At 41.4% G+C, this 25,461-nt stretch overlaps 1 protein-coding gene across 14 annotated transcripts in view; it reads left to right on the plus strand.

The window, feature by feature from the left end:
* Positions 1-25,461, plus strand: part of AFF1 (ALF transcription elongation factor 1) — a 203,428-nt gene that overhangs the window by 108,000 nt on the left and 69,967 nt on the right. For 13 of the 14 annotated variants that reach the window (XM_063663862.1, XM_054486036.2, XM_063663865.1 and 10 more), the window contains 2 exons: positions 1,021-1,141; positions 1,553-2,455. The exons of the other annotated variant lie outside the window; for it this stretch is intronic. In XM_063663862.1, coding sequence (XP_063519932.1) covers positions 1,021-1,141; positions 1,553-2,455 — 1,024 coding nt within the window. The remainder of the gene's footprint in view (positions 1-1,020; positions 1,142-1,552; positions 2,456-25,461) is intronic. 14 annotated transcript variants of the gene reach the window in all.

Genomic DNA, 25,461 nt, shown 5'->3' on the forward strand with positions numbered 1-25,461 from the left:
GGGTGTCTGACATCAGGGCTAGAATTTCCGAAGGTATCGACCGACAGCCTTAACTAGACAATCAAATATTTTCCTGTTTGTTCAGACGGCATTGGGAGAAAACATTCAGTAGATTCCCTAGGAGCAAGTCTATGAAGACAGAAGTCATTTTATAGTTCTTATTTCACTTTTTAATCATACATTGCATGTGAGGGCTGGGAAGTGGCCCATGGTGCTGACAATGAGGCAGGCCCACTTTTGGTTTATCTGTTGACTAAAACTGCACTACTTTTGGTCTCCATCTCTGATTTGTTTCTCTGTGAATGCCGTTTAACCCCTTTGGTGCCAGGGCTGATGATTTAGGATACATTTTTATGTGTTTTAAGTAGGGCAGTCAGATTATAAAGCGTTCTCCGTCGGTAGAGCTGACATCTATAATTGGATTTTGTCATCCTTGACATTTGAAATGAGAAATAAAAAATCATTTTTTGTGGGGTTTACATGCCAAGACACTCCCAGTAGAGTAGGCTGAGAAAGTAAATGCTGTTTTGGGTGCCTGGTAATCTTTTAATTATGAAATAAGCCTTTTGATTTTAATCTTTCAAAATGTACGCTACTGATCCAGGAAAACAGCCTTTCTAAAGTTCACATCCTGCTGACTCCTGCAGATGAAAAGCTTCCACCTCTACCCCATATTTTGCAAGCTGAAAATAAAAATATCATTAATCTTGTCTCAGTTCCACTGCTGCCTATAAAACGCTGTTCAGTTTGGAACCAGGCCGAGCCATGATGGAGACCATGGCCCAGAGTGAATGCTTGGGTTTTGGGAGCCAGGACCCCAGGCTGGAGGGTCACAGCCAAGTGACTGAGGCCTCAGCCTAAGGCTGGGTTAAGGAACTTAGGCTTTCTTTAAATCACAGCTGTTATCATTGCTTCTTCCCAGACCTGTCCTCGCCTCCCTTCTTGCATGTATGTATGCATGGCAAAACTTGGAGACTGATAAATTTTATTGTTTTCATTCTTTTGTGGCATCTGAAACAGTTTGTACAATGACGACAGAAACCTGCTTCGAATTAGAGAGAAGGAAAGACGCAACCAGGAAGCCCACCAAGAGAAAGAGGCATTTCCTGAAAAGATTCCCCTTTTTGGAGAGCCCTACAAGGTATTTACTGAATAGTAGATGTTGAAGGCCTGTTTTATCACCATATTGAACCCTGTGATGAAACAATTCAGTATAATTGAGTTCGAACAAGGGTCACAGCTGTGAAAATAAGATAACTTATTCTAACTTATTCTGGAGATTTTTGAAAACAAAGTATGAAAATTCTCTGAACGTCGTTAGTCAGAATTACCAAAGTTTGTGGTTTTCTTTTGTAATGCTAGTCTTCTACAGTTAGTAATATGTATCCATGATAGTCTTCTCAACAGGGGAATTGAGTTAAAATGGCACATTAAATTCTACATGTCGTACATTAAGTTCAGAGTTTTTTCCTTAGTAGTATTATATAAACGTGGTTTGTTAAATGCTAGTTTTCCTTAGTTCTTTTCATTCTCAAATTCTCCTTTTTTTCAGACAGCAAAAGGTGATGAGCTGTCTAGTCGAATACAGAACATGTTGGGAAACTACGAAGAAGTGAAGGAGTTCCTTAGTACTAAGTCTCACACTCATCGCTTGGATGCTCCTGAAAATAGGTTGGGAAAGCCAAAATATCCTTTAATTCCTGACAAAGGGAGCAGCATTCCATCCAGCTCCTTCCACACTAGTGTCCACCACCAGTCCATTCACACTCCTGCGTCTGGACCACTTTCTGTTGGCAACATTAGCCACAATCCAAAGATGGCGCAGCCAAGAACTGAACCAATGCCAAGTCTCCATGCCAAAAGCTGTGGCCCACCGGACAGCCAGCACCTGACCCAGGATCGCCTTGGTCAGGAGGGGTTCGGCTCTAGTCATCACAAGAAAGGTGACCGAAGAGCTGACGGAGACCACTGTGCTTCGGTGACAGACTCGGCTCCAGAGAGGGAGCCTTCTCCCTTAATCTCCTCTTTGCCTTCCCCAGTTCCCCCTTTGTCACCTATACATTCCAACCAGCAAACTCTTCCCCGGACGCAAGGAAGCAGCAAGGTTCATGGCAGCAACAATAACAGTAAAGGCTGTTGCCCAGCCAAATCTCCCAAGGACCTAGCAGTGAAAGTCCATGATAAAGAGACCCCTCAAGACAGTTTGGTGGCCCCTGCCCAGCCGCCTTCTCAGACATTTCCACCTCCCTCCCTCCCCTCAAAAAGTGTTGCAATGCAGCAGAAGCCCACGGCTTATGTCCGGCCCATGGATGGTCAAGATCAGGCCCCTAGTGAATCCCCTGAACTGAAACCACTGCCGGAGGACTATCGACAGCAGACCTTTGAAAAAACAGACTTGAAAGTGCCTGCCAAAGCCAAGCTCACCAAACTGAAGATGCCTTCTCAGTCAGTTGAGGTGTGTGGAATTTCTTATCTTGGGCAATTCCAATTCGAAGACGGATTTGAGATGAAAATGTCTGGAGGATGTGGGGCAAGGTGGGGACGTTAGTCCGTGGCTTTTGGCTAGGGGGAATTCTTTTTGGCTTTAGGATCTTGTTAATAACCCGTGAAAAACTCAGATCTGAGATGGACGACTGATTATAGATATTGAAATGCAGTTTGCAGAAAGGTTTAGAGAACCTTTTTATTGAGCCAAAATTTATATACAGTAAAACATAGAGATCATAAGAGTACAGTTTGTGTTTCAAAAAATAGATACACCTGTAGGATCCAAAACCCAATCGAGAGAGAAGATTTCGGTTACCAGAAAGTTTCAGGAAGGTTTTCAGGTGTTTTATTTATTGTTTTGGGAGACACTGGGGTAACAATGTGAACACGAAAAAAATTTTTTTGATTAATACCTCCTCAGACCCAGTTAGTTTTTCCTGGGCTCTAAACTGTAAAAAAGTAAAAACAAGATGACAGAGTCTCTTAATTTTTATTATTTTAGAAGGACTTGTTCCCTGTAAATTGTAAGGAACTTTATAACTAAAGTTCTGTTCTAATATTTTATTATTTATCACCTAAAAAAAAGAGTGGGTATGCGGTGACATTTCACTTGAGAGTGAGTCACAAATATAATACAGAACGTATTCAATTATGGGTTTTAAAAGTAACCCAAATGCTGTACTTTTTAAAACCAAGAAAAAAAATATTTCTTTCTCTACTGCATGGATAAACAGCAGCATTGTGTTTGAATGAGGAGAATCAGAGCATACATTCTGTCACTGAAATTTTAAAGTGGTACCAATTTCTCCAAAATTAAGATTAGGTTTGAAGGGAATTTTAAAACTTATCTTTTAATGTAAAGTCTATGGTTTAGTTACATCTATTGTATAAACATTCTAATTTGCGTCTCCATTGCTCAAAGACATTTATGCCATCCAGATATGTCTTGCATAATGCCAGAAGGTAAAATTCCTTAGGTGGGGGCATGATTCCTACCTGGAAGGATAACCTTTATCTTCCAGGAGGACAACTTGTAACTTTCTGGTGTCAGCTTCTGGTTTAGAAGAGGGAGGTTGGGGTGCCGTCCTCACTGAGCTCTTGAGCTGAGTGCTTCCAGATGTCTTCTGAATGCCACTTGTTTGGGGACCAAGGAAAAATAAGAAGGAGTAAAACCAATGGCAGAAATGACCAAGATGGCAGAAATGACCAAGATGGCAGAACTGCATCTCCGATCCTAACTTAAGAAGATTTAATGCATTGAGCCATTTATTGAACATTTTGTGCTGTGATGGAGGTAGGGGTAGGCAGCTGAATGAAGGCAAAATAGTGAGATCCTCCCTCCTCAAAACGGTCACTCCGCCTGCCTTCTAATTCAGGCAATAAAGAACTCAATGAGAGTTTCTTTGCTTTCTTTATCAAATAGGGTTAGCTGTATGTTCCCAGTTTAAAAAAAAAAAAGGGGGACAATTTAACATTCTTTCTAAAAATAACAAACCTAAAAAATTGCTTTAAAACAATTTTTAGACAAATTAGCAAATATTTGCATTGTCTACCAAATGCCCAACCATATGCTTAAGTGCAAGATTCTGTGCCAGAGAAATTGGTCCTTGCTGCAGGACAGATTAGTCTAGTATAGAGATCAGCCTACGCTTATGAAACAATTAGAGAACAATTGAGTTTTCTCTCTCTGGAACTAGGTGCTTAAAGAACCTGTGTAATTCAGCCCTAGGTTTCCTAGTAGATGTTTCTGGGAGAGGATTCCTATTAACTTACTGTTTTCTTGGGTGGAAATAAGTAGGCTGAGTTGAGATTCTTCAGTGTCTTAAAACCCCTTATATTTAATACATATTTCGAACATAGGACTATGTTAATTGGCTCTTGCATGTTTTCTGAGAAACAAAATCCTCCATACATTTGGTTATTGAAGAATGGGTTTTTTTTTTTTTTTTTGGCACCAGTGCATCTGCTGTCAACAATGGAGTAGAAGTAAACCTTTCATCTTCAGCCTCTGTTCACAGTCAGCATTTCCTTTAATGCAGTGGTTCCCTCTGGTCTCGGCCCGAGTTCTCATGCCAGGCAGTGGCAGCTGTGGTACCAACTGCCTGGGAGCCCCATGGCGCTGTTGGTGAGTGGGAGGATGGAACTGAGGGGGTCAGACAGTTGGAGGGCTCTAGGTGACCCCTTCGAGGGCAAATTAGGAGCCAAGAGCATGGAATGAAGGAGTCGTCAATCCGGGAAGCAGGGATCTTGGTGCTCCCTGGTCAGGTTTTGGATTTGATTTTGCTCTTTTAATGAAGATCTCATGTTTCACAGACTTAGCATTAATTTTCTGTTTATACACTTAGCAAAATGGGTATTTTTGAAAGTTTTAAAAATATACTTGAATTTTATATTTCAAATTTTAATATTTCTTGTGAATCCAAGGATTATTATTCTGGTGAACCCAAGGAAAGTGTAGAGATGTAGGACCAAAAATGTGGAAATTAGCCCCAGAGCAGGTAAACTTTGAATATAGGTGAGAATATAGCAATAGCCTGGGTTATTTTTGGGTTTGGGGCAGAAGGGGAAGCTGGCTCTTGGTAGAGCTGGGAGAAGGGGATGTGGGAGTAGCTGAGTGATTTTCCTTTATTTGCTTAATTGGTCCTAAGCCAAGTCGGAGGAAATTTTCTCTTTCCTAGTGCTCTGAGTGTGAGGATAGTTGGGTTTTGTGGTTTGTTTCATTTCTCCCTTACCCCTTCCCACTGCTTCTGTGAAATAGTAATTTTACAAATGAACCCAAATTGGAAAGCCACTCTTTTTATTTTTTGTTTTTTATGTTCCTTCATTCTCTAGCCACCTAAGTGTGGATTCTTTACTCCCTGTCCTTTCCTTTCACCTCATGGGAAATACTTGGTTTTATGTTCTTTCTAGTTGGTACTGTAAAAACTCATAGTCTTCTCTGGGATAAGTCTTTCTCAGAATTAAAGTTTAGTTCTTCCAAAGATCCTAAGGGAAAAAATTATCAAAAGGTCAATTTCTGACTAGAGGCCTGGACCACAAAAATCTGCACTTGGTTTTCTCCGGGAGTGTCTGTTTTAGTTTTACGTCAACTGGAAGATGTCTAGCAGTGTGAAGTGACCAATCTGAGGCCAGGCCCAGAACTCCACGATCTCACGTGGATCCCTTCCAGCTGCAGAGTTGCCACATCAGGGGTGGACCTGCCCAATTGGAAGATTGAGATTTCTTTATATCACTCTTTTCTGTCTAGAGATAACAAGTGAAAGAGAGAGAAGCTGTGGCATCTCTGTGAGTGCTCATGCACATGGACCCCGAGGCTGGGGGCATTGGGATGGAATGTGGAGGTGGGGAGGTGTGCCTAGACACAGGTTTCAGATAGAGGATTTATGTGCTAGATAGGCTTTTTATTGAAAAGGAGAAGTGGAATAAGCAGAGATGGGTATACCAAATCGTATACTGAGTTTAGAATGTTTGAATTTTAAAGCTAAAGACACAGCTCTTTCATTTTGCAAATAAGGTCTTAAAGGGTAAAGTCCTTCATTTTGCAAAAAGTTGTAGTTAATATCAGAGCCAGAGCTAGAACACCCAGTTCTTTTGACTTGCTGTTTGGTGGCAGCATTGGTGGCAGTGGTGAGATGTTTGTGTTTTTGACCAGAAGAGTTGTACTTTGTCACCCAGACTGAACCTACAGCAGAGCCATGGAGGATACAGTGAGTTTCATTTCCTGTGTGTTTCTTGGCCTCACTTTTATCTTTCATCATTCCTCTTTTTCTTTCTTTCTTTTTTTTTTTTTTTAAACTTATCCATTCAACAAACTGGTATTTTGTTTGTTTTGTTTTGTTTTTTGAGACAGTCTTGCTGTGTCGCCAGGCTGGAGTGCAATGGTGCAATCTTGGCCCACTGCAACCCCCACCTGCCAGGTTCAAGCGATCCTCCTGCCTCAGCCTCCCATGTGGTTGGAACTACAGGCGTGTGCCACCACGCCTGGCTAATTTTTTGTGTATATATTTTTTAATTCGAGACAAGGTTTCACCATGTTGGCCAGGATGGTCTCAATCTCTTGACTTCATGATCCGCCCGCCTCAGCCTCCCAAAGTGCTGGGAGTACAGGTGTGAGCCACTGTGCCCGGCCCAACAAACTGATATTAACCCTCCACTATGTTCCATGCACTATAGTAGGCTCTTGATGATACAGCTGAGATCAAGCTGTATCTTGATGGTCTCATAGACCATCTATTCTAATGGGGGGCATTGATAATATAGATATAATGAAATCATAGGCGTTAATAAGAGTGCCGCAAGAAGTAAAGAGGGTGATGAGGATGAGATGAATCAGAGGAGGCTGACTTAAAAATGGTGGTCAGCACAGGACCCTCTTGAGGAGGCACCTTTCACAGAGACAGCTCACATGGAGGATGAACAGGCATCAGTCATGCAGAACTCAGAGACGTATTTCATTTCAGGCAGAGGAAACAAGTGTAAAGGCCTGAATTTAGGAAAAGGCATGGCCTTGTTAATCCCAGCACATTGGGAGGCCAAGGTGGGAGGATCACTTGAGCCCAGGAGTTCAAGACCAGCCTGGGCAACATAGTGAGATGTTGTCTCTATAAAAAAATTAAAAACTTTTCCCAGCTACTGGGAAAAAATTAAAAGTAGTTCCAGCTACTCAGGAGGCTGAGATAGGAGGATCACTTGAGCCTGAGAGGCTGAGGTTGCAGGGAGTTGAGATACTGCCACTGAACTCCAGCCTGAGCGACAGTGATACCCTGTCTCAACCGCTCCCTCCTCCCCCCACACCACCACCCAAAATAAACAGAAATGAGGGGAGTATGGCTGGAACACTGAGAGTGAGGGGAGGATGTGAGATGGGACTGGCGACATGGGCAGGAGTAAGACCATGGAGGCTTTGTTGGCCGTGAAAGGCATTTGGGTATTATTTGTGATTGAGACCATTGGATAATTTTGAGCAGGGGAGGGACATATCTACTTTTTTTTTTCTTTTTAAAAAACTGTAACTCTGGCTTCTGGGTGGGAAATGGATAAGAGGGGCAAAGGTGGAAGCAGGGAGACCAGTTGGGAGATGGGGAATGATAGTGGCTTGGGGTAGGATAGTAGCCATGTATGTGGTGTGAAGTGGACAAGTTCTGGATCTGTTTGGCAGGGAACTGATAGGGCTCTGTGATTGACAGGAGATAGGAGTGGCCTGAGGTGAGGAAAGGTGAGGCATCAAACAAGGCTGGTAGGCTTTTTATTTGAAAGGCAAGGATGGTGGGATGATACCAGCTACTGAGAGGGAAATGACCTGGAAAACTAAGAACTCTAGTTGGGTCATATATTAAGATCATGTGTTAGGTTTGAGATGCTGTAACGTATCCAGGTGGAGATGACAAGTGGCAGTCATAAATAGGAGTCTGGGAAAATGTCAGAACTGAAAATAATTTGGGATTTGTGTTTATTTAGTAGGTATTTAAAACCTTGGGACTGAGTATGTGTACCTAAGAATCCTTATATGGTCTTACTTAATTCCTCCTCCAGATCAGTCTGGCTTTGAGTCCTGATTGTGACTGATTTCTGCAAAGCAATTGCTCTTTTCCTTGTGGCCTCTTGTGACATCATGTTAGGAACGTTTTGTTGCCAGATGCTTGCATCTAATTTCCAAGACCCAAGTGTACATTCATTGTTGGACCACTTTGATTCATTGCAGCTCTTAAGTTGAGCCTCCTATTTTCAATAAACTACCAGCCTAACAACTGCATGAATTAACCCACAGTGGAAAACTGTGTGATAGTGATTCACTTTGCATTCACATGTACAAACATTCTTTCCTACTTCCATATTTAACTTAAACCTCAAGAAGAGGGACTTCCCTATTATGAGATGATCTGAACCTTCAGGCGGTTTACTTCTGGATATGCCGATGGTGCATATCCTGCTCCTGCACCACTCAAAACACATTTAAGCAGCTTACTCTCACAAACACATCGTGTATTCAGCAATTTTAACCAAAATATCTTGAACCCCTGTTGTGTGCCAGGCCTGGTGCTGGGGATGAGAGGTTACAATGGTGGGCAAAACCAGATGGTTCCACTCCTCTTGGACCTTAACTGTCCTGTTAGAAATTGACATTAGTCAAGTAATCACTCAGATCCATGTATAAGAAGCTTTGACAAGTGCTGTAAGGGAAACTACAAGCTATTCTAAGAGCTGTAAGAGGGGATTGTGACTTAGAACTAAGGAGCTGAGGAAGTCTTCTCTGAGGAAGTACTATTTGAATGAGAGCTGAAGGTGAGTAGGAGTGGCCCAAGTGAGGGGTGTTGGGGCTTAAGCAGTGTCAGTATTCCAGGAAGAAGGAATAGCATGTGCCACTGGCTTATGCCACACCATGTGCAGAGACCATTAGAGAATTCTTCCCAGGATATAAGCCCAGTACCATAGATCAAAGGGAATTTTTCATTTATTCTGAAACTTGGCAGCACATCAGAATCACCTGGGAAGCCTGATAAAAATACAAATTGTTAAAAATAAAAATTCCCAGGCCCTCCCCTAGGGGGGCTGAGTTTGTTCTGTAGCCTGGAAATGACAACTGTTCCAGAAAAGCTTATGGGCCACAGGGAGCTACAGGGGCCCCTCCCAGTGGCTCAAGAAGCCCCCTGACATGTGGGTCTCAGGCACAAGGATCACACTGAACTGATGGACGGGGCTTTCATTCCTGAGTAGGACGTCAGAGTAGCCTCAGGGTAGAAGCACAGGGGTGGGATCCCCAAGACTCTCCTCCTCTTTTCCTCCGTAGCTCATGTTTTTCATTGTTCTGCCCCCAACATAAGGTAGAAGATTATGACACAATCTTATCTAGCTTTTCAGGTTCCATTTTCTAAAAATGTTTTATTATGGTAACTCTAGATTCCGTAAGCTCGACCTCAGTGAGCCTGGGCAGACCTACATGACCTAAATGTGTTAGGAAATTGATAGCAGAGTAAAGTTATCTGTGTGCAGAATTCCCTGCTGCCATGGGTGGTGCTTAGAGCAGACGACTTCCAAACCGCTTGTAAGAAAGCATGAAGAAAAAGTCACCTGCACTTTAGAGGCCAAATTTTAAACCTGAAAAGATCTAAATATAGAAGTTTTAAAATAGTGACAGGCAGGTTTTTTAGAGCAGAAGCTGTAAACAAGCAGCCTGAGGGCTAGGTTGGGCCTGCAGACAAATTATTTTTTTTGGCCTGTAGGACTTGTTTTCTTTCTTTCTCCCTACCACCCCCCACACTTTTAGCCAGTATTTACAAAGTGGAGGAATTTAGGAAAAAAATCAGATTATTGGCTGAGTAGAGGCAATTTCTGGAACCTGGCAATCTTTAGAGTCTCTCTCTGTCACCCAGGCTGGAATGCAGTAGCATGATCACAGCTCACTTCAGCCTTGAACTCTTGGGTTCAAGCAATGCCCACTTTACCATCCTGAGTAGCTAGGACTGCAGGCACACGGCAGCATGCTTGGCTGATTTATTTTTATTTTTTGTAGAGACAAGGTCTTGGGGTGTTGCCCAGGCTGAACCTGGCAATCTTTTGAAGAAACACTTTAAACTCTGAAGGAAACTTTTTAAGTAATATAGACATAATATTTTTGAAAAGCTCTTAAGTTGCTAAAAATTAATTTAAAGTTGCTAAAAATTAATTCAAAGAATAGAATTGCTTATAATAGCCCAAGAGGAAAGCATAAAATTGAAACTGGAAGAACTTTTTGGGTGGTATTAATTGGAGTTGTTTTTACTTTGTGCATTTCACTTTCTATTCCTTCTCGAAAATGCCAGAAGTACATTTGGTACCAGGATAAGAAATTCCTGTTCCTCCTTGTTTTCACACTTGAGATGTTTGTGGATGGTTATTGGATCCGCCTGAGTCTCTCCAGTTGTGCCTTTGCCAAGATATAGACATTCAACTCTTTTGAATCTTCCCAGACTGCATGTGCTCTCCCAGGCTCTCACATAGCCACCCGGGTCATTTTAGCTCTTCTCTAGATTAATTGTGTTTTATTTTGAGCCAACTGATAATCTTCAGGGACAGAAACCCAGATACTCTAAGGGGAATCTTGTTGATGACTGAGTTAGTGGTTTGGTTTTGGCTGTTTTGGTGGGGGTGACCAACACTCATGAGATATTTAAACAATTCCTCCTAAGAGAGGGTCCTGGTTCATGTTAACATAATAATTTATTTTTTGGTCTTGTATTTCTTCTCTCCAGTTGCCAACAGCAATTTGACATTATTTTCCAAGGTTAACTTTACATGTTCACATTTCCCAAGAACTCTATAAGCAGCTATTTTTACATTGATTTTGTTCCTTTCTTTAATTGTTGAAATAACTCGATTGATGGGTTTTCCCACAGAGGTCTAGGGTCCACACAAACTGTTAGTTTTCCCTTGAACTTCATTTCATTCCCTATTTAAATTTGGCCTACTTTCTCTCTGCATTTTTTTTTCCCTAACCCCGTGGTAATTTGTCAAGCCCATTCTAATCTTCTTAATCCCTTTGGCTGAAGGGTTTTGAGGTTTAATGTTTTAATCTAGAGGCCTCGGTATTTAAGTAATTAGAGGTCCTATTTCTAGCTCTGTCCTTTAGATAAATCACCTTAGGATTTTTATTCCAATTTACAAATAATAGAACTCTGAAAACTCTTATTGGACAGGAATGTGGAGCTTTGAATTGAACTGCATGAATTAAGAAAGGAAGGCATTCTATGTTATGTATATTTCTTCGAGGTATTGTTAACAACCCCACACTGTATTATGGATTCTCTTTTTCCTTAGAGCTCCATTTTTAAAATACTCTACCCCAAAGCAAGTATTTGCTGTTGCATTTTAGAAAAATTTAAAATAGAATTCTATGGTATAATTAGAATTTATGTTACTTCCAACATTTTTTCATGCTCGAGAACATGGGAACTTGTGAAAAAATTTTTTCCTATTAAATAATCTGAACATTCTTACAAAATGTTTTTTAAAAACAACTTTGTTTCTTCATCATAGAAGGATTCATATTTTTACATTCTTTTCTGTCAACAAATATTTGAACACCCATTAGATATAAAGGGAGCTAATAGGAAAGAAAGACACATGCACAGTAAATTTATTATGACATAGCATAAAAATCCAAAGTGTAATCAGTATGAGCAAGGTAATACGGAACTCTATATAATACATTGCTGGTATAGTCCCCTTTTCACTTTATGATGGAAACTATTCTAAATGCTTTATAGGTGCTAACTCATTTCATATTCACGATGATCCCATGTGGTGTAGGGTACTGTTACCATCCTGTTTTACTGAGAGATTTAGAGGTGCAGGGAGATTGGTTGTCCAAGCTTCTGGGGGCTTTTGCCAGTGGATCTGAAATCCAGACTCAAGTAGTCTGGTTCCAGAGTCCACAGTCTTAACCACAACACCTACATTATATTGCCTTTCAAAAGTGGAAGCTGTACATTTTTTTTTAAGAGTTGACTTTTGAAGCACATTGCACTCTGGTGAAAGGTACATCCAGGCTAAAGGCTTAGGAAGAGAAAAGACATAGAAGCAAGACACGGAGGGAAGTCTAGTGGGAGTGGCAGGGCCTGTGGCTCCAAAAGGTTGGGCATGGGCAGAGGAGAGCAGTGGGGAGATGGGCCTGGTGGCAAGATAGGGCCAGCTTTTGAAGTTCTTTAGTTATTTATTGAGTAATGTAGATAAAAACAAGAATCATTAATAAAAGGCGGAGAATTATTTTGGCTTCATGGCAGGCAGTACAGCTTGGGCTTCTAATTCTGTGAGACTTTGGGCAAGGAACCTAACCTTCCTGCGTTACCAGTTTATTCATCTGTAAGTAAAGTGGGTCTAACAGACTGAGGTAATCTTTGAATTACTTAAGACAGTGCCTTGTGCATAGTATGAGTTCCATACTCCTACTATGGAACTCTTGGTAGTGGTAGAAGTGATTAGAGTAGAAATTTGAACTGGGCCTTAAGAAAAAGAATTTGGACAGAGGGTTATCAAAATGGGGAATTAGTGATGTTGGGGAGTTAGGAAGACTGTGATTGTATTGTTTATTGAAACACTTTAGAAATGAAGTTGGAATTAGATCAAGTGGACCATTAATTCCCAGTTAAGAGTTCTAAGTGAATAAAGCCCCTAAGATTTGATTTTAAAGTATTAAAAATAAGTAAACAAATGAAAAGCCTAGTGAAAGAAAGTATTTGCTTAGGGGTTATCAAGCTTTTAAGAACGGGTTTGCCATGGTGTTAAACCCCCACTGCTGTCTTCAACATCCCCCCCCTCCCCCACCATCCCCACCCCTGCCTGATGGCTTAGTTGCTCTGTGAGCTCACTCCTGAACAGCAGCATTCCCGTGGCTTGGCAATCTCTGGTGTAAACAGTTCACTTTATAAAAATGTATGCACTCTAAAATCTTGTAGTGCCCTTTCCCCTTTAATTTCCAAAGCACTTATTTGTTTCTCTCTTGATTATCACAGTAACCTTGTGAGTTAAGTATGGCAGTTGGCAAGAGTCACCATTTTACATGCCGTGGAACTGAGTCTCTAAATTTAATTTAAGCTAGTAAATGGCAGAGATGGAGACATGAAACCTGGACCCTGACTCCTAGTTCCAGTGCTCCATCTACCACAAAACATGGTTTCTGTGGAGTAATGGCTTATGTACACTTTTATTTAAGGTGTGCTGTTTTTCCACATGGCCTTGCTTTCATGTTGGCATCTGATGAGTCATGCAAATATAGGGTGGCAGGGGTGATTCAAATGACAGGATGAGTAAAACTCAGTTTTGGTCTTTGTGGCCATGTGGCTTGCACTGAGACCTTTAACTTTGCTTCCTACCTTTCAGAGAAGGAAGCACCAGGTATGAATTCTCTCAGTTCTTTCTACCTACTGTGCCACCCCCGCCCCCAAATCATAGCAGCCACCATTTGTCTCTTTCTGTTTAATTTCACAGGAGGTGTTCTCAACTCCCCCACTCTCAACCTTTGGTTAGCTTAAACCTTTCCCTTATTACTCAGCTCTTTCATGATAGTCTATGGTTACATTTAGGCCTTTCCCAACTGAAAGAGCAAAACAAACCCTTCTTCACTCTTGTGTCTTCTCTAATTACTACTTTCTTGTTCCCTTCACAGCAAAAGCTCTGGAGACAGAAGTAGGTAAACACTGTTCCTGCTTCCTCTCCTCCCCTCCCCTCTACTTGCAACCCATTGCAGCCTGCTCTGTGCCTTCACGCCATTGCTTCTGCCATCAGGAGCCACTAGTGGACTGTATTGGCTAATTCAAGGAATGCTCTTTCAGGCCTTATCCTACTTGACATCTCTGTAGCATTTGACACTTGACCACCGTCACCTTAAACACTCTCCTCCCCTGTTTGGGTTTTCTTCTACCTTTTTGCACGTGCCTCAATCTCCTTTGGAGGCTGCTGTTCCCACTCCTCCTCCAGGGCTCTGTCCTCAACCATCTTTTCTCATTCTGCAGCCTTTCCCTGGTGACCTCATGTGCACTTAAGATTCAACTGCCGTTGCCCATGAACACCAGAGTGATTTTCTAGCCTAGAACTCTTAAAACGTATTTTGAGATCTAGGTTCTGTTATCCACCTGCCCACTGGACTTTTCTAGTAGGTGTTGCACAGGCATCTTAATTGAACCTGTCTAAAATGGATTTTTTTGTGCCCCCCTCTCCCTCTGTCACTTCACACACAGAATGTTCTCCTTCCTCCTGGTCATCAGTTCTCAATTCCTTTCTGTCATATACTCCATTGTTTTGAAAGCAGCTTGATCCTATGGATATTACTTTATAAACATTCATAGCTTCTCCTTTTCTCTGTCCCTCATTTAGTATGGATTTTTACCATCTTTCTTGAACTGTTACAACTTCTTTCTGACCTCTCATCTTGCTGCTTTCCTGCTTCTCAGGATGCCACATTATTTCACATGAGTGATTTGATTAAGTGAAAATCAGATCAAGTCATACTTGTTCAAGATCCTTCAGTACCTCTCCATTGCCTTCAGGATAGAAAGCCAGATATCTCCATTTGCCTTCTTGCCTCTTACCTGTCTCTGCAGCCTTGGGTTCTGGCCCTGCTGCTGGTACTGCCTTGTTCCACTGCAGCCCCCATACCCTTGTAGATGACTTTCTGCTGTACACCCCACTGCTCAGGCCCGAGTTTCAGCACTTCTCCGTTGGTATCATCCTGCTGCTTTTTCTCCAGGTGGTAAACATTTTGAGGGCAGAAGTCAATTGTGTCTCATATGCTTGTTTGTCTTTTGTGTTTAGCACAGGTGAGGACTGGGGCCAAATGGGAACTTTGCTACGCTGTGCTCAGCTTGAGGATTTCTTACCCAGCTCACTCTGGTCTGGAGTCTGAAAGATAATCTCTTAAATGCTTGGCTTAACAGAGGGGTGAAGTACTGGACTGAATTTCCTATTCAGGACACTTGACTGGGAAATGGGTGCAATGTTCAATAATGTTTTTGAGAAATCATTTCACCATTTTCTACCTAAGTATTAAGTAATTTTTGGCATTCCTACGTTGAAAATAAACAGCCTAATCCATTCATTAGGAATTTTTAGTTGAGTTCCAGCCTCATAATTACTGTACTTTTCAGAATTGAGCCTGGAGATTAATCAGATTGTTTTATGTGCGATAAAAGTTGAAAGTTTTATGCATCTCTCTCATATATAGGTGCTTTCTTTTGTATTACATAAGACACTAGATTTCCTTTAGCATGTGTGTGTGTGTATATATACTTCTTAAAAGTAATGCATATAATAAAACTGCTGTTAATCTAGAAAAGGATTTGCAATCTTAAATATTTTGTTGTTGAAAGAATCACTTTTTTGGGAATGAGTCATCCAAATGGGTAGGGCATACACTCTTCTAGACCACAACGGTATCATTAACTGGTATCCTAGTAACTTAAGAATTATTGGGCCAGGCATGGTGGCTCATGCCTGTAATCCCAGCACTTTGGGAGGCTGAGGCGGGTGGCTCGCCTGAGGTCAGGAGTTCAAGACCAGCCTAACCAACAAGGTGAAACCCCATCTGAACTAAAAATACAAAAATTAGCCAGGTGTGGTGGCAGGTGCCTGTACTCCCGGCTGCTCGGGAGGCTGAGGCAGGAGAATTGCTTGAACCCGGGAGGCGGAGGTTGCAGTGAGCCGAGATCACGCCACTGCACTCCAGCCTGGCGAGAGTGAGACTCTGCCTCAAAAAAAAAAAAAAAAAAAAACGGAATTATTGAACCTGAAATTGCCTGACTGGCAACCTGGGCTTAATTTTCTAGTAGATTAATAGTCTTGCACTAAAGGATAAAACAAGTACCGAGGTCTTTTATCTCCCTTATATTCGCTCAAGATTCTAGTGAACTAGTTGCTAAGACAAGGGAAAACACTGGTCTGTTGTTCTGAACCTAATTGAGTCTTTTATTATGTTATGACTCACCTGTAGTTCAGATTTATTTCATTCAAGTCATGTAAAATAACTACACTGTGGTTTGTTTTGCTTACTTGGTTCATGTTTCTAGTGATCTGTCAGGCTGAGTACGCCCATCCGCTAAAGTATGCCCATGGCTTTGGCAGGAGCTTGTGCAGCAGAGACCACAGCGGTAAAGGCAAGAGGCTGCCTCATTCCATGGCCCCTCCAGGCTGAGGACCTGTTCAGAATCTGTGTATGGAAACTGAAGATATCCGTAGTACCTAAAACTGGGCCATGTTTAGCACAAAAGGAGATTCTTCTCTTAAAAATGAATACATCTCTCAATCTCTTACTCCCTTGTTCTCCCACTTGTGAGAGAAGGAAGCATTAAAACCAACACTGGGGCGTGGCTGCCCACAGAGTGTCAGAGACTGGTATATTAATTTAGTTGCCAACATCTAAAAATTAGTACCTTCACATTGAAATCTGGATTTTATTTTTTGTGTTAAAAATGGGAAGAATTGGCAACATACAGTCTTATAGCGCAATCCCCTGAGGCAGGGTGCATGTGCTGTCTTGTTCCAGACCTAACTAGGCCCTTGATATCACCTGCTTGATCCCTGTAACTGTTAATGTTCTCTCCGTCAATTCAAGCATTTCTTTATCTGTATGATTATTCCTTACTTTGAGCAGACCCAAGACATGAGAATCCAGACATGGAAAAGACCTATCTTTTCAGGAAGGTAATGTCATCATGAAATGTCCTTTAAAAAATGTGATTGATTTCTCAAACTTTTAAAAGGAATTAGGTAAAGTAGAATAAACTTTGCTTTTTTTGACCCTCTATCCAAACATAGAGATGTTTTCCTACAAGTCTTTAAATGTATGATTCAGGCATTCATTCATTCATATGGAAAACAAAATACTAACAAGGTTAGTGTAATTAACTTTTTTCTTTTTAGACGGCTGTTCCCAAAACTGTGGAACATGGATTCTTATCCTCCTTGTCACCAAGTAGAATTAGTTTTCCTGTATGTGTGATGAGGAAATGGATAATTATCTTAGTCTAGTCATGCTGCCATAACAAAAGACCTTACACTGGGTAATTTATAAATAATAGACATTTATTTCTCACAGTTTTAGAGATTGGGACGTCCAAGATCAAGGCACTAACAGATTGAGTGTCTGATAAGGACTTGCTTTCTGCCTCCAAGATGATGTATCTTGCTATGTCCTCACGTGGCAGAAGAGATGGAAGAGACTTGCTCCCTCAAACCCCTTTATACAGGCACTGATCCCATCCATGAGGGCAGAGAGCCCTCATGACCTAAGCACCTCCCAGTAGCCCTGCCTCTTAATACTATCACCTTGGGATTTAAGTCCAACATAGGAACTTTGGAGAGACATATTCAGACCACAGCAGGAGTTATCGATGCTTTTTTCAGCTGTAAAATATGTTTTTTTCCAAAAGAATTTGAATTATAGCACTTAAATGGTGGTGCTGTTTACAATACCAAGTCCAACAGCATATCCTTTAATACCTTTTATTTTAAATTACTTATTTTTATAGCCAGTAATAGGAAGCCTCTTTTAAATATCAGCATACAAAAGTTTCTTTCTTTTGATTTTAGCAATATTAATCCCTTAGTTAGACAGAAAACTCGTGTTCTGTAGGGTACAGGTGGGTACTTAATTATAACTAGTGGTGAATAAGTATATAATAGAACATGTCATTCATTGGATGCTAAAGACTCTTTGGATGTTGTTGGAAGGAAGGAAGATATACTTTAAGGTTTTGTTTTTGGAAATAATTGGATGAGGCTTTTAGGCATTATATATAGGTAGTGGTTAAAAGCATGGATTTGGGATTAAGGAAGACTTGGGTTTGAATCTTGCTTTTACCTTCTCGAGGCTGTTATAAGACAAGAAAACTACTTAACCTGTTCAAGGCTCAATTTCTTTTCTGTAAAATAGCAATGGTAGACAGTTCTTCGTAAGGAGACAGGTTTAAGTAAGAAAATGTATGTTAAAGCTTTATATCAATGTCTGGCATATAGAAAGTATATAATAGCTGCTGTATCTACATCATAATTATAGTAGTTATTTTAATGTTGTCTAAATGTATAAGCATAGTAGATTCACCTCTTTTTTTTTTTTTGAGACGGAATTTTGCTCTTGTTGCCCAGGCTGGAGTGCAATGGCATGATCTTGGCTCACTGCAACCTCCACTTCCCAGGTTGAAGCGATTCTCCTGCCTCAGCCTTCCCAAGTAGCTGGGATAATAAGCATGCACCACCAATCCTGGCTAATTTTGTATTTTTAGTAGGATGGGGTTTCTCCGTGTGAGTGAGGCTGGTTTCAAACTCCTGACCTCAGGTGATCCGCCCACCTCGGCCTCCCAAAGTGCTGGGATTACAGGTGTGAGCCACCGCGCCCGGCCAGATCCACCTCTTTACCTTGGCTTAGAATCTGAAATTGTGGAAGTTTTAATAGTTTTGAATATTATGGCTTTAAGAAAATATGAGTGGGAAATAATGTTTCTAATGGACAGAGCTATGGAGTTAGAATGCATGGGTTCATTCTACTTCACATTTAAATGAGACAGTATTTCCTGAGCTAGAGGGCTGTTGTGAGAATTAAATGGGGTATGTTTGCCTGACATTTAGTATATTGTGAGATATACCACCTTTCCTTGACATATTGTATTAGTAAAAGAAAATTTATTCCGTAGGAAAATTGTATGTTATCCATCTTCAGGTAGTCTATATTGATGTTACAGCTGTGCCTAGAAGTCAACAGAATCCCAAGAAGTATCTTTGTGTTTTAGGTTGGTTTGCTGGTGTTTCACAGTTGTTTTGATGAAGTAATGAAACTCTGTGTCATGGATTTAATTTTAGTCAAGTTTTTAAATGTTACACTTTTTCAGTAAGAGACTCGAATAGATGTTTTATGCCCTAATACAGTACTGAATACTTGCTGTATTTTCAGGATTCTAGAATTGCATTAGTTGTGAGAAGTATATGGGGCTTGAGGGCTAGTGTGTAAAGGGCTTTTTGAGCCCCGTCACATTTGAGCATTGTGACAAACATGGAAAAAATTATAGTACTGAACTGAACACTGATGTATAAAGTGTTAATTCTGTGACCTGGGTCACAAATTTAGTAAGGAAAGGTGTAAGAGTAAGCATATTTTCATGTAATCTCTGAAGGTTCCTGAATCCGACATAGAAGATAGGCAACATTTGTATTGACTGATAGAGTAAGATGGTTTTACAAGGTAGGAAGCTACCACAGCTGTTCTATGAGCACATGAACAAATGTCCCAAGATATTCATTCAGTTTTTGGTTCACGTAGTATTGATGACTATATAAACTTCTTTAAAATAGTATGGAGGCCAGGCACAGTGGCTCACGCCTGTAATCCCAACACTTTGGGAGGCCGAGGCAGGAGGATTCCTGGAGCCCAGGAGTTTGAGACCAACCTGGACAACATGGAGAGACTGTCTCTACAAAACATTTTAAAAATTAGTGGCTGGGCATGGTGGCTCATGTCTATAATCTCAGCACTTCGGGAGGCTGAGGCGGGTGGATCATCTGAGGTCAGGAATTCAAGACCAGTCTGGCCAACAGGGTGAAACCCTGTCTCTACTAAAAATGCAAAAATTAGCCAGGCGTGGTGGTGGGTGCCTGTAATCCTCAGGAGGCTGAGGCAGGAGAATTGCTTGAACCCAGGAAGTGGAGGTTGCAGTAAAATCGAGATTGCGTCATTGCACTCCAGCCTGGGCGACAAGAGTGAAATTCCGTCTCAAAAAAAAAAAAAGCCGGGTGCTGTGGCATGCACCTGTGGTCCCAGCTGCTCAGGAGGCTGAGGGAGGAGGATCACTTGAGCACAGGAAGTGTAGGCTGCAGTGAGCTGTGTTTGTGCCACTGTACTCCAGCCTGGCTGACAGACTCTGTCACAAGAAAAAATAAAATAGTATGGGGACACCAACCTTTATTTTATGTGTCTTAATGTGGTGCATTAGTCTGCTTTCACACTGCTGATAAAGACATACCCGAGACTGGGCAATTTACAAAGGAAAGAGGTTTAGTGGAGAACTCACAGTTCCACATGGAAGCCTCACAATCATGCGGAAGGCAAGGAGGAGCAGGTCACGTCTACATGAGTGGCGGCAAAGAGAGAGGTTGTGCAGGGAAACTCCTGTTTTTAAAACCATCAGATCTCATGAGACTCACTGTTACAAGAACAGCACGGGAAAGACCTGCCCCTATGATCGAATTACCTCCCACCAGGTCCCTCCCACAACACATGGGAATTCAAGATGAGATTTGGGTGGGGACACAGCCAAATCATGTCATGTGAGTTAGGAAGAAATATAAACCAGCATATCAAACAAACCTAGGGCTTCACAAATATTGCTTAGGATGAGGTGAGGTAAAAAAAAAAAAAAAAAAAAAAAAAGTGAGTTGATCATAAACTGATCTAAAAAAATAGTACAAGTAGTAGTATGACACAGTGCCCCTATCAAAGTAGTATAGAAATGACCGAAGTTTGGGAAAAACTGTTTTGGACTGTCCTCATATCATGGAGGAAAGACTGGTTAAAGATGGGGCAGTGTCAGAAGAAAAATAAGTTTTAGGCCGGAGGTAATTTTAAGCATTTTCTTGCCTTACCAGCGGATGGCTTCCTCGTGCTTAAAGAACTTAAACAGTTCAGAATTAAATTTTGCCCATTATTTCCCCCCCTTTCTCTGTGCAACCTCCCTGCACCTTAATAAATGTTTTTGGTACTGACTACTGCTGCTCCTGCTAATGCCATGCTGTAGAAATTTTTCTTGAGTGAGGAATAGTTTTTAGAAGGCTTTTATGATGATAACTTTTAAATTTATTTTTAACTATGCCTGCAGATTATTAGGTATATAGGTTCAAGGGAGATTGAGGCTGGAGTCTGTTCAAACATTTTCTGAGGTGAAGATGACACAGGGTTCATGGAGATTTCCTTCATGATACCACAACAGGGCAGGGTTTCACTGCATGATAATACCCATGTTTCCATTGCTTGTAGCCCTAATCATTTTTACTTATTGATTAGCACTGTGGGCCAAGATCATGACATCCATCCTAATAAGCAGTTCTCATCAAAAGCCTTAGAATGGAGAAAATTTTAATAATGCTTTATTAGTTGGTTAAGTAAGCCCCGATGTTTGGCTTTCTAGTGACCCGTCATTGCCCTGCAGACTCTGTAATGGGACAGTTTGGCTGGGTGTAGGGGGTCATGCCAGGCTGAGGTGGGAGGATTACTGTAGGCCAGGAGTTTTGAGACTAGCCTGGGCAACATAGACCCCCCTCATCCCTATAAATATTTAACAATTAGCTGAGCATAATGCTGTGTGTGCTTGTAGTCTTTGCTGCTGAGGAGGCTGAGGTGGGAGGATCACTTCAACTCAGCAGCTTGAGGTTACAGTGAGCTATGATTGCACCAGTGAACTCCAACCTGGGCAACAGAGCGAGACCCTGTCTCAAAACAAAAACAGGGAGAGACAAGGAGAAGGGTAGTACTGACATGGCCCGTCTTTACTTTCCCCTCTCAGCCCTGGAACTCTCCACAGGGGAAGGTTTTTTGTTCCTTCTTCTTGTCTAATAAATGGCTTGACTTGAGGGGTATCTTGGAGGCATTCTCAACCCAACCCTGAAGGTTTATCAGCACTTTCCTGGTGGACAGCACCTCAACCCCTGCCCTGGCTCCTTTCATCCTCATCCCCTAGAGCCAGGATCCCAGCGTTTGCAAATTAAGATGTTTCTCCCACATTAATTAATTCAGAATTTATTAGAAACATACTGCAGACACAAAGGTCAAGTACATGATGGCTTCTTCAAAGCTGAAGAGTCTGCAGCTGTTTACGATTATATCAGAGGAGGAGGTATAATCAAAGATTGTACTATACAATTATTAAAAGTTACAAAATTTGTTACTATTTGTTTATCATTCCCTTTCCCCTTTCAGAGGACATTTTCACAGAGGTTCATGAAATAAAAGTTTGGTTGATGACAGAAGTGGGAAATGTTAGTAGGATGGAAGAAAAGAAAGAGACTGAGGCTTTTGTGTCATGGTAAGATGGTAAAACAATAAAAATAACGTCTGCATTTTATTGAGAACATACTCTGTGTGTACAGGCACTGTGTTTAAGCCGTTTCCATGCAACGAGCTTACTAGTTGGAGAATCTTGCTCATAAGCACCTACCCTGCACAGCCAGAACCACTATGGATAACTTCGACAAACATCTCCTGAGATTTTTGAGAATTCCCGTTTGCAAAGTCTGCTGAAGTTGCTCCCATAAACTGCAATAAAGTGTAACTTCACGAGAATTACTGTATGTATCCCTTGAGTGGTGAGTGATAGACTACAGTGAGAGGTGGATTCTAGGGTGTTGGATTCACATTTGTGGCTAACCAAGATTACAAATTCATGCATGTTCTGGAATTTCAGGGGCATTGCTAAATGCACAGAGTCAGGGGCCTGCTGGATGTGTTTTTAGTGGCAATAAGTATTACCCAGTCTTTTCTGCTGCTGTAAGCTTTCAGGTAGAGACTTGAGAGCAAAAAGGTCAGCTTACCCTTTGTAGTTGGAACTCAGTTCCTGTAGAATTTCTTTGGAAACATGTGTTTCTAATATGTCAGAATTGGTTTAGCTTAAGCTAAAAAGAAAATTGTAGCCTGATTTGTTTAAAGGAACAAAAATGTCTACATGCCACAGTTTGGATGCACAGAGCATGGTTCAATGCTCAGTAGACTTTTATGCTTTTTATTACTCGGATTTTTATTTCTCTATCAATGTGCTAGATAAAAAGTAAAGTTTTATGGGTAGTATTCTAGTTCTACATATAAGTTTCATTTCTCATATAGTTTTTTCTTATATGTAAAATTACATGTTATGAGCTACTTTAATATTAACAAGTAACCTCAGTAAAATACTAAAGTGACTGTTATGGGATAAATAACAAAAAGAAACTTAGGAAACTTAGGATCATTTGTTTTGAAATCCATAATACTGGAATTACTGAATTTTTCCCTCTAGAGTTTTAAAATTCCGTTGCCAGTGGAGTGGGGGTGGAGATGTGTGCACGTGTGTATTGTTATTTTTGTTCCTGAGATTGGGCTATAATGTAAGCATGAAAATTGCCCCCCCCCAACTCCATGAATAAATTGCCTTTATATCTTATCTTACTAATGGTATGCATTTACACATAATGCCTTGTGATAGAATTAATTCTAAAGGAAATTGTTAACTAGATGAGATTTTTCAGACACTGCCTATTAGGCAGGGTTTAATAGGAACTCCCACTGGTGGCTTAACTATTTTGCTTGTTGCTATCATCTACTTTAAATCCCATAGATTTTTCCATCAGCCTTGAAAGCAAAGGTTAAACTATTTTTGGGTCTTCACATCCTGGTTTTGCAGGGAGATCGGAGGTATGGAGGCATTGCCCATTTCATAAAGCTGTATGTTTTTGAACTACGCACATGGTGCTTTGCACGAATCAAAACTGCCAAAGGGACAGATGTTGCCAATTTCAAATGTACAGGGGGAAGGCAAATATTGCTAAGCAACGGTGTACTTGAGAGAGCATTTTTAGGAGCAGAGCCAGGGGAGTTATGCCTGGGAGCACTCACTGCTTCTTATGGCTCAGTACAAGGGAAGAGATTCAAAGTTCTTTCCTGTAAGGGCCGCCATTGCAGCCGCCAGCACACGAGACAGTGACCTAGTGGCACCGATTAGGGCTGGCAAGGGGATGTGTGAAAACAGGAAAGCTTTTTTGCCATGTGGGAAGGCAGTAAGACATGTTCACAGAGGTGAGTGCCCCACAGTGTACAGCTGCCCCACAGTAAGTATGCAGCAGCTGGAGGTTCAGGTGGGGAGGACGGAGGGTAGGGAAATAAGTGAGAGGTGAGGCCACAAGAGAAAGTTGATGTGTCTTGTTTCTCTTCCCCCTTCTCTTCTTTTCTTTTGCCCCCTGTGTTAGGGGCTAACATGGAAGAAGAGAAGGATCAAAATGACCTCTGTGGTTTAGTGCATAACCTTATAAACAAGGTAAATAAGCTTTCCAGCCACAGGTGTTCGGCCCCTTCCATGTCCCCTCCGTCTGTATAAACTTGATAGGTGATAGACAGGTGGCGTGGTGTGTGTGGCCTCTTTTTTTTTTTTTTTTTTTTTTGGCTACCACTAGAGGCTTGGAATACCTCTTGAGATTTGCATGGTTGTTAGTTTAGATTATGGATTCATTCTCTCCCTCCCTCTCCTTCTGTCCCCATCTCCTCTCTTCTTTTCTGTCTCTCTCCCTCCCTCCCTCCCTCTCCCCTTCTCCCTCTTTCTCCCTATCCTCTTCCTCCCTCCCTCTCCTCTCTCTTCCTTGCTTTCTCTTTCCTCTCTCGCCATCTTTTCTCTCCTTTCTTCTCCTCTTTCTCTCCCCTTTCCCTCTCCTAACATCTCTCCCTCCTTACCCTACCCTTCCCCCACTTCCTTTTTTCTCTTCTCCTTTCCCCCCCTTTCTTTCATTTTACTGAAATAATGATGAGAGTGACAGTAGAGAAAGTATAACATTGGAGTTTTGTATCTGGAGAAAATCACAGCATATTCTTGGCAATATATTTGAAAGAAATTCAAAACATAAATATTAAATAAGCTATTCCTTATCACTCAGGATTTTTTTTTTTTTTTTTTTTTTTTTTTTTTTTTTTTTTTTTTTTTTTGAGACGGAGTCTCACTCTGTTGCCCAGGCTGGAGTACGGTGTGGGATCTCAGCTCACTGCAACCTTTTCCCCCCACCCTGTTCAAGCAATTCTCCTGCCTCAGCCTCCTGAGTAGCTGGGATTACAGGTGTGTGCCACAACACCCTTCTAATTTTTTGTTGTTGTTTTTGTTTTTTTTTTTTGTTTTTATTTTTGTTTTGAGATGGAGTCTCGCTTTGTCACCAGGCTGGAGTGCAGTGGCAGGGTCTCGGCTCACTGCAACCCCTTCCTCCCAGGTTCAAGTGATTGTCCTGCATCAGCCTCCTGAGTATCTGGGATTACAGGTGTTCGCCACCACACCCAGCTAATTTTTGTATTTTTAGTAGAAACTGGTTTTCACCATGTTGGCCAGGCTAGTCTCAATCTCCTGACCTTGTGATCCACCTGTCTCGGCCTCCCAAAGTGCTGGGAGTACAGGCGTGAGCCACTGCACCCAGACCTAATTTTTGTATTTTTAGTAGAGACTGGGTTTCACCATGTTGACCAGGCTGATCTCAAACTCCTGACCTTGTGATCCACCTGCCTCGGCCTCCCAAAGTGCTGGGATTACAGGCGTAAGCCACCATGCCCAGCCTTTTCTTCATCTTTCAAACTCTGGACTTGAATTTCTGGATCACTTAGCAAATGTTTGTGGCTTTTAAAAATCTTCCTGAAGTAAAGCTGAAAACTGAAAATATTGGCAGCTTCTCAGCCTAAATATGATGTATGTGTGCGTATGCATTTATGCATGTGTATGCACACTCCATCCAAGATTTTATTTG

Source organism: Pongo pygmaeus, chromosome 3 (genome assembly GCF_028885625.2).
Source record: "Pongo pygmaeus isolate AG05252 chromosome 3, NHGRI_mPonPyg2-v2.0_pri, whole genome shotgun sequence".
Classification (NCBI taxonomy): domain Eukaryota; kingdom Metazoa; phylum Chordata; class Mammalia; order Primates; family Hominidae; genus Pongo; species Pongo pygmaeus.